We start from the raw sequence: 10,039 nt of genomic DNA, 5'->3' as shown, positions 1-10,039 counted from the left end.
GGAAACTCCCTGCTATTGCCACTTGCATCCACTTTTTCTAGATTGTAATAACACCAGTTTTCTTTATTATTTGGGATATAATTTTTTTTAATTGAGTGATTATTACATTATTGCCTCTTTTATATAACTCATACACATTTAAAAATAAGAAATTAATGCTTACAGTGCATATAATGAACACAGCACAAACCGAGAAACATGCATATGCATATGTTAGTGCCATATATTCTAATGCATAATCATAGCATATGAATGGACTGAATGAGAAATATATAAAATAAAGTAGAGTTGGAATAGTGTACTATACTAATAATGTAAGTGCATTGGTATTAAGTTACATATTTGATCATATATGGTGAAATAAAACTACTATAAAACTGTATACATGGAGAATGAAGTTAACTGACATGTCTCCAGGCACATATGGCCAAAGCATTTTGTGCTTTTATGAAACAGAGATTAAAATAAGAAAGGAATTGAAATGTTAATATCATAATCAATATGAAAGTTGCTGAATAATATGACACCCAATTTGAGATTATCAATTAATAGCAAAGAGAAAAATATATGCAATATGAATATGGTATACAAACAACAGAGATTCAACTGTGCCTCCCTTTATCAATATTGCACTGCTTTTGATCCATTGTTCACACAGCCACGTTACATTATTGCAATCCAGAGGAGGAAAAGCATGATTCCAGCTGGGTTCACAATCCAAGAAGTGCAGAGTCGGCTTGACGCATTGATATTCATACAAGTGACAGTCGGTGTCTTCATCATCTCCCGGATTATGCCATTTTCATTAACTGAGTATTTGTTCTGTGAAAAAGAAAAGATTATATGATATAAAAAAATTACTTCTTTTTATAATATTGCAAAAAACAAGCAATATCAAAAACTGCATTGCTGTCAGTGACTTAGTAACTTAAATGCCACATTTGTATAGGAAGATGGGTAAAGACTTTGTCCGTGATGATGACATACAACTCTCTATACTGTATGAGACACAAATTAAATTAGTGGACACATCAGTCCAAAGTTAATGATAGAAAATAAACTGCATGCATCATTAAAATGATAAAGAAATAGACAAGATAAGGCTTTACATAATCACACAGGAACAGAATAAATCGGAACAAGAGGAAGCATTGAGAGGACTTCAAAAGACCCCCAACAACTTATGAACAATGACCTGTATTTGACCAGTTGCTGATGGGTTGAGGTATAGTTAAATAGTTGAAACACAGTAAGTCTAAAGTTGGAAGGGAAAGCACCAGTTGACAGAAATATTTTATCATCTATAAAGAATAAAATAATAGAGCAAACTTTTGGGGGTATAGCTGTGACTGACAGAGGACTCCACAGTATTTTAAAAAATAAAATTCATCCAAAATATATGAATTTCTCAATTAGATAGTAGGTAGAAAATAAAAGACACAATCAAATAAACTTACATCGTCGTCACTGATAAACTGAATTTGTGGTACAGTCTTTAACAAACTCTCATACTCCACAATTTCATCAGGGTCTAAAGTTGTGGTCTCCTCAGACATCCTGTCAGAAATGAGAAAATAGCTCTTTCAAAAGATCAAGATACATCTGTATGAAAGAAATGTGTGTATGTACTGCATCAGGTCTTACTGGTAGCTTGCATCAATAAACGGATGCGTTGTATCTGGGTGGCTGATGCATGTGGAGATATCGATTGCAGGGTAGTAGAGCATGAAGGCCAGGCACATCTCATCAGTAGTTGCCAACCCCATCTGAAGGAGGAAAACGTGAAACATGGCAGTTATTAAAGACATGAGATTCTCTTTATACATGCAGAGCGTGTGATACCATGGGAACATGATCTAATATTGTAGTAATATGACTTGTATTCTATTGACCGGTAGTTTTATGTTTCTATTAAGACACTAAATGATAGTGTTCATGTTAATGTGTCTACCTCCATTAGGTTTATAGTTCAAATTGTGTGTTTTGTTATATGTGTTTTAACTTTTGTGTGTATGTTGTTTGGAATAATGATATATTGCTGCTGTATATATGGCTCCCTTGAAAAAGAGATTGTATACATTCAGTGAGACATACCTGGTTAAAGGTTGAATAATAAAAAAAATTAAAAGATTCCACATAGATTGACCAATACATATTTCATCATGTTTCATAAAAAGTCTTCATGTTATTTGTGTTTCCTCTTTTTCCTTTCTTCTTTGTTTTTATGGGACAGCACTGATTAATTTGGAGCCCATTTTATGTGTCATACAGTATTTACCAACCTTAGTGACTTTGCTGCGACTGGTAGTGCTGTAGGTGCACTCCACTGCAATCTCATCACCCTGTAATTGGAGACAAGTAATGTGGCATCGAAATCGAAGTTTTTTAACTTGACTATTATGGGCATAACATATGAACATGGGACAATAGGGACTTACTGGCTTAATGGTCTTGATGTTTCCCAAATTGTAGCTCTGCTGCAACTCAAAGTTGTAATTTTCATCCAAGCCCAAGAAGTCGATCTGCTTTCCATTTCTACAAGGACAGAGAGGAAATATGAAATGAGAGTAACACTATGTTTACAAGGAAACAATACAACAATCACTCCTGTCTTTCTTACCTGTAGTGCCCAACTCTGACTTTCCTTCCAGCCAAATGAGTGTGCATCAGCACAGCAAACACTTCAAGTTCAGGAAAAGGATTCACAAGCTAGGAGTGAAAGTAAAGACTATCAGGGACACAGTCACAAACAATCTCCATTAACTACTGCTGCAGTTTGAAATCCATACTGAACCACTACAGACCTTAGAAAACATAGTGGTATTACACACGCCGTAGGTGCGGAATTGAGGGGCTTTTGGAGGGATGTTGTAATCCAAATCGCCAAATTGCAGCACACCTGTGGCCATAATGCCTACATCATACTGTCGGAGTTGGTCTGCATAGTACAGTCTCAGTCCTGAGCTGTCTGTCCTACCTAGACAGAGCCAGACAGACGTTTAAAAATGTTGCACAGAATAAAGAAAAGGAGGCATATGCTCCAGCACTTTGTTTATGCAGTATTTAACACTGTGTTAGTATGAGTGTATACTGTGTGTTGTTGTCCAGAAAGCAGCCAAAGCATGACTTCTTCTTCAAAGCAACTTCTTTTAAAGAGAAATTCCACCAATTTAGTCAATTTACTGATCATAGGTCCATAATGTTTTCTGTGACCTTTAAGCAAGCTCTGTCAAATCTGAGAAAATTACCCTAGTGTTACAATCTATGTATGGCGCGCACAATAATTGTCCATTTACCTGATTCGTTGTTTGGATTATTGTAGTGGACTTCCAGCCTGTAGAACCTATCATTGTCATCACCTCCGAAAGGAATACCCACATTTTCTGGAACCTCAAATGGCTGAGGTTTCAGAGATAGAGAGAACTGTAGGTCAACTTGCACAAGCACAACACTGACATGGATATACACAGAAAAAGACAAAACGAAATAAATAAAACATAGATGGACACTTAATTCTCTCTCACCCCTCCTCCCACTCCCCATACAGCCACAATCCCGAAGCAGGAATCCCCTATGTTGCCCATGTAGCACTGACTGTCATATGGTTCCGTCACATAGGAGGGGCAGCGGTACAGCAGCATGTGATGAACGATGTCAATGTTCTCAATCACTGGTTCAATCTGAGGTAAAGTGAGGAGAGGTTTGGTACAGAAGGTTTCAAGAACAATGAATGAAAAACAAATAAATATGAAAATCATGTGCGTGTTATTATTTTGATGCATTTTAAACCCTGAGTCCAAAACCTGACAGTAGCATATGGGGTGTAAATAAAACATTTGATGTAAGGAACGGCATTGTATGGCTGATTTTGGTAAAGTGGCTGAAGAGTGATGATGGTAATGTGAAGAACGGATGGTTACCCGATATACATGACGTTTTGTACTTAAGGCTGGAAACTTCATGACCTTGCAGTGGTAGTAGGTGTGACTGGACGGGACACTGATCTGTAAAAAAAAATAAATAAATAAAAAATAATAATAATAATAAATAAATAAATGTAACAATATACAACTTGTGTTTGGTTGACTGCAGGTATCAGAATTATATTGATTTTTAAAATTGTTTTCCATCCATTCATTCATTCATTCATTCATTCATCCATCCAACTGCAATGTATTCCAGCCTCTGGTAAACATTAAACTTAATAAGATAAGTAAGCTACAAGGTAAAAAAAAAAAAAGGGAAGAATCTACAAATTTCCCCACAATTTCCACAAACATGTGTTGTCTATTGTTGTAATAACTATTTTGGAATTATTCGTACGTTTTGCACTGAGGCACTGAGATAGTTGGGGTTGGTTACGATCTTCCTGGGAGTGAAGTTCAGCAGGTTGACTTCCTTGGTGCCTCTTCGGCTCTGATGGTAAGCGATGTCATCTGTTAGTCCATAGGCATAGATCAGTTTAATGGGTTGATTCTATAAAAGAGATGGCAACAAATAGTCAACATTTATGATACAATACAAGCAACAACATGAAAGTGCTTTTAATGGGGGGAAAAGAAAGTGGTGTGTTTCTGTGTCCCAAAACTGAAAAATCTTTACTTTAAAAAATAGGTATTTTTTAATTCAAGAATAATGTGGCAGTAGTATAAATGATAAAGAGGCACAACCACAAATGTCACTGCAAACAGTCAGCTCTTATTTTTCAAAAACGTATAGCATTTCAGGTGTTCAATGCACAACAAAATCTTGTGTTCCTGCTTTTGTTGTTGCCATTGTCTTCAAATCTGAAAACACCCAATTGAATGAAAGAATATTCTGGTGTTCCTAACAAAAGAACATATATAATAGGTTTTACATGAAAACAATCAGGAAACCTGATATTTACGTAAAGAATTACATCGGCAACACAAAAGACTATAACATTACAGATAATGAGCCACCACAGTGTAGAAAAAATAAAAAGCTTGTGATTTAGGTTAAACCATGCGTGGTGTGAAACAAGAGTGTAAATGAGATGTTGTTGACAAAGTATGTTGGTTAAATGGCAAAAAAGGTTTTCATATCCTCAATTTCAGTAAAAGTACTAATACGACACTGTAACAATCCTCCACCTTAGTGATAATACACTTTTCCGTGTATATTATTTAGCTTAAGAGGTAGGATAATTCTTTCAACCCATAAAGGAACACTTAATCGTTCTGTTCATTAGAAAAATAAAGAATCAGCACATCTGGAGATACATGGTTTTCACTGGACAGAAAGTATAAGTATAAAAAGAAAAGTAGGCTAACTAATAACTCCTGCTGCCAGAAAAATGCAGTGGAGTAAAGAGTACAATATTTGGGATGTATTGGCATAACAGTATAAAGGTGCGTGAAGTGGAAATACTCGTGGAAAGTACCTCAAATTTGTACTTAAGTACAGTACTTGAGAAAATGTAGCCTACTTCAGTTGTTGGTCTATATACACAGAACAGCAGCAATATTCCTGAATTCTTACAAAACATAGTTCATCTGTTTGATTCATTTTTCTGATAATCTTTCAGATTTTTCTGACATTATACACGGTAGTGAAAAAAAATTCCAATCTCATCTTAATTATGTGATTTAGCAATGAAACTTGACCAGAAGAAATAAAATAGTCTTTTATAAGCTTCTTTTTACTTCAAATAAAGTTGATATTTTATATATACAATAATGCTGTAGGTGCAAAGTTGGGAGATAATGTCTGAATGTCTTACAGTGATATGGAAGTCTTGGTCGTCACACGACTTAATGGACCTCTGAAAAGTCATGATGGTTTGATCTTCAGTTTCAGTCATCGACAGGAGACTGTAGCTCTGCTGCTCGTCCACCAAAGGCATGGAGTTCCTTATGGCATAATAATCCTAATGGACAAAAAGACAAAACTCTCAGACAGCATAAAGCCTGATCTCGGCCTAACATAATGTTATGCTGTTGAACATGGAAAACTCATATCGAAGATTGGAGGAAACATAAAACAGACTGCCACACATTTATTAATGGCTTACTTTGAAGTAGTGTCCACTGGGTCCAAGTCCCCCAATGACAATATCAGACCCCTTCATGCCTCCGTTCGTACTAAAGCCAAAGCCCACCCAGCCTGTTGTGTTGACCACCAGTTTGAATGTAATTTCCCCTTGCACGTCATCAAAGCCCCATTTCAGGCAGACCATATGGTTCTGGTCCAGGTACTCCATGAAGGGCATGGTAAGGTCCGATGCCCCTGCTCCTTTTGTACAGACCGAGAACAGGTAAAGGAAAGGGAGCAGAGAGCGCATGATGTCTCTCTGATGGTGGAGATCTTCGAAATGAGCTCTGTGTCTGCAGAGTTGCCAAATACCTTCCCACCCTCCTCTGACACACCTGCGTTGCAAGATGAACTGAAGTGATACAGGCAAAAAGTGCTCAGTCATGTAGCATTTGCCCATGAGAACGACAAATACTGTATATAACTTTTTTTTTCTGTGGTCTTAATCACATTCAGATGTTTGTGCTAAAATTCACTATATTTCTTCAAAAGCTCACTCTCAGTGTTAAATGTTCACTGTCTTTGATGTCAGATTATTGAAAACCTTCAGCCTACCAATAAATTAATTTCATGTTATTACACATTCATACCCTTTTTCTGTCTCTCTCAATGAGCTGTGGTTCAGGTGCACTGCGGATATTGAACTGTATCCCCTCTCAGCTAGTCCCCCGTTGATATCAACCTGTTCCACCGGTTCTTTCCCACTGACAGACAAATGAGACCACAGCTGGTCTCAGGTGTTTGATATATGAGGAGGTGAGGAGAAGGGAGCCGGAATGAAAGGTGTACAGTACCTCTCACTTAGGCCAAGGTTGTCAATGTATTGACAAAATGAAAGCAATACCTCTTAACAACACTTGATTCCAGCCAAAACAATGTCATCTTATGGGAATGAGTGATGTATTCAGATACTAAAAGTAATTGTTGCACTCATATTATTGTATTTATTGTATATATTTTCTAATCAGAATGTACAGTGCACACACTTCTCTCTAGGGCTGCAACTAATGATGATATTCATTATAGATGAATCTATTGATCATTTTCTTGATTTATCACTTAGTTTGTTTGGTCCAAAAACTGTCAGAAAATTATAAATAATGTCGATCACTGTTTCCAAGGCCCAAGGTGACGTCCTCAAATGTCAACGACCCAAAAATAATCAGTTTACTGTCATAGAGGGCTAAAGAAACCAGAAAATGTTCACATTTGAGAATCTGACATTTTTAATTAAATGGTTATTAAAATAGTTGGCAGTTAATTGATTAATCGACTAATCGTTGCAGCTCTAATTCTCTCTCCCTCTCTCTGGCACGATAACTTTCAGCCTCTACACGTCAACTGACACTTTTTCTTTTCTTACTTTTCAACTGACAGTTCAAATACTGACTGCTGTCACTCCTCACATACCAGAAATACTGAAAATATTTTCAAGGAACTTACACTCTGATACTTCAACTTAACATTTTAAATGCTTTCATCTTTTACTCTTGACAGTTGCTTTCAGTGCTTATATATGTTCTCAAAGTGCATGCCTACATGCAGGGCTTGTCATGCAACTGTCCCAGACTTTATAACCATTGTCCCAAATTGAAGTGTCTTTTTTTCATTCTACATAATGAATATAGTGTAATAACTTTCAGTAACTCCGATCAGTTTATTCACTCATTTTTGATGGCCATATAAGTTCTGCTAGTTGTTCCCTGCACAGAATAATCTGAATAAAACATTGAACTCACCCTATATGTTTGGGCAAAATCAGTTTTCATTATTCTTTTAGTCAGTTGTTGAGTTACAGTTTATTGTTTCTAACTATTTACAACTTTTTATATCAATAAATGAATCCCTGCAAACTAGCAAACCTTTGCAAATCTGTTTCTGGTGGCGATGGGAATGTACATACACACACTTTGAACATTATTAGTTTTTGCCAAATAATCACAAACTCACTACAGAATGATCATATGTTTGAAGTACAAAAGTCTGCACACAGTACAAGAGTAGAGGGAGAGACCCCAGTGCTGTTGGCAGAGGAGCTGTGCACAGCTCTCTCCCATGAATGGGAATGCATTACAATATATTTAAATATTATCCCTGATGGTCTGAAAAAGTTGCTAAATTTGTCGCTAGTGACTTTTTAGAGATTTACTAAGAGGGTCTGAAAAGTCTAAATCTAGTGAGAATGTTGATAACTTGGCCATACTGGACTCTTTCTCTCTGTGTGACTCATTTTATGTATGTAAGCATGTGACTGACATAGCTTAAGACTCCTGCTGGTGCCACCTCACATTTTAACAATAATATATTCCATAACACATAATTGTAATAATTATAGGTAATGGTACATTTCTCTACTGTCCCAGACACTCTATCTCTGTGTCCCAGGTGTTTTTTATTATTATTAATGCTTTCACCAATTTCACTTTAACACAATAAACAGTTTCAGTGATTCAACTACAACTGACACTCAAACTGCTTTTTTCTTTAAGTGCTATTCTATTCTATTTTAATTTTTACATTTAAATTTTTACATTTTAACGTTATTCTATTCTTCTATTTGTGTGTTGTCTAAAGGGAGTCGGGCAAATTATGTTTTTCATTGTACGTATAAACCACTGTGTTTCTTACTGTACATATGACAATAAACCTCTTGAATCTTGAAACCTCTCGAATCTATTAAATCTCTCAGTTGCCAGCAGTTAAGGCATTTTAAGCTGTTAAGCTGTTTGGACCTGCAATTATTTCAGCGTAAGTGAGAAGGCTCAATTATTCTTTAAAAATCTAGCCCTTTCAGGTTTTGCAGTCAAGCATATGAGCTGGACCAGATAAACTGGATGCATGGGGAAAATGACAGGGTGGAGAAAATATCTGACCACAGCCTACACAATGTGCATTGACAGTGCAAATTCAAGGTGCTTATACATTGTAATACTCAAAAAGAGAACGCTATAAATTTTTTTCCTGAGGTATCATCTCAATGTGATAAAAGTATCTTTGCGTCATAGTCTGGTCTACTGCCCGAAGTCGACCAAGTACTGGGAGGATATTTTAAAAATCTTCCTAACAGTGGTTGGTCTGACATTGTATCCTGACCACAACCTGATCATCTTTGGCACAACAGAGGCCCCGAACACATTAAGAAACACACTCAAAGACTGTTTATTGATTATGGCCTCATAACTGCAAGGAAGGAATACATTTTATTTATTCTATGTTTCCGGTTATTTACTCAATTCCTAATTGTTTATTTGGGGTTTTGCTATGTTTGTTTGGGTGGTTATTTGCAAATTCTATTGTTCTATATTCTAGGTCAGTGGTTCCCAACAAGGGGGTCAGGATCCCCACTAGGGGTCACCAAAGCCTAATGAGGCCTTCTTAATTTTAAGGGGTGTAAGAAAACTTAAAAAATATACAGAGTAGGCCTATATCTCTGCATTTCATCCAATTCTGTGAAGAAAACAAATTGTTATTTTTAAAGTTTAGATTATTATTAAAGATCTAAACTTTGAAGGCCAGAACAAAAGGTGTTCAAAATGTATAAAGTTTAAACAACCAAAAAGCTAATGAATGTTTACGCAATGACAGAAAAGGGGTATTTTAAGGAAAAAGGTTATAAACCAGTGTTCTAGGCTATCTAGTTAATGTTATAGAAAGGAAGCAACAGAATTGTGTCACTCAGATTATTGGAAATGCTTCAATAAAAACATATATGACAAGAGAGATGTGAGCTGAACTTTGATTTGATGGCCAGAAACTTGGACAGTAGGCTAGTGTCCGACACTGACCACACACACAGAGAGATATACAGATATCATAATGGACCATATTTGTAATGTAATATCACATTTAGCCCAGCAGAGGTCGACTGCAGCAGAACACACACATTCAGGGTCACTCCCTTCAGCCGTTGAGCCAGCTGTTAACTACATTCACAGTACAAAAGCTGCCTCAGATTAAAATAATAATAATAAACCGGAACTTTAAC

The 10,039-nt window shown here is 36.3% G+C and overlaps 1 protein-coding gene across 1 annotated transcript; it reads right to left on the bottom strand.

The window, feature by feature from the left end:
• Window positions 1–57: 57 nt before the first annotated feature.
• On the bottom strand, window positions 58–6,541 carry moxd1l (monooxygenase, DBH-like 1, like). The gene is made up of 13 exons (XM_051409694.1): window positions 6,035–6,541; window positions 5,744–5,890; window positions 4,324–4,476; window positions 3,921–4,004; window positions 3,525–3,680; window positions 3,297–3,399; window positions 2,805–2,977; window positions 2,621–2,709; window positions 2,439–2,535; window positions 2,283–2,342; window positions 1,645–1,766; window positions 1,458–1,557; window positions 58–822 (listed from the first exon to the last, which is right to left on the bottom strand). The coding sequence occupies exons 1-13, from the start codon at window positions 6,452–6,454 to the stop codon at window positions 664–666; spliced, it is 1,863 nt and encodes a 620-aa protein (XP_051265654.1). The 5' UTR covers window positions 6,455–6,541; the 3' UTR covers window positions 58–663.
• Between the last annotated feature and the right edge of the window lie 3,498 nt (window positions 6,542–10,039).

The sequence above is a fragment of the Dicentrarchus labrax genome, unplaced genomic scaffold, assembly GCF_905237075.1.
Source record: "Dicentrarchus labrax unplaced genomic scaffold, dlabrax2021, whole genome shotgun sequence".
Classification (NCBI taxonomy): Eukaryota; Metazoa; Chordata; class Actinopteri; family Moronidae; genus Dicentrarchus; species Dicentrarchus labrax.
Note: the sequence above shows the minus strand (reverse complement) of the source record. Positions and strands in the feature narration are given on the sequence as shown.

Bases quoted from the DNA above. Each gene is read 5' to 3' on its own strand.
- moxd1l (XM_051409694.1), bottom strand. From the start codon at position 6,454: ATGGGCAAATGCTACATGACTGAGCACTTTTTGCCTGTATCACTTCAG. The intron at 4,477-5,743 runs GTAAGACATTCA...TCTCTTTTATAG, and splicing joins ACCAAGACTTCCATATCACT to AATCAACCCATTAAACTGAT. The intron at 2,343-2,438 runs GTAAGTCCCTAT...CTCCAATTACAG, and splicing joins ACATCAAGACCATTAAGCCA to GGTGATGAGATTGCAGTGGA.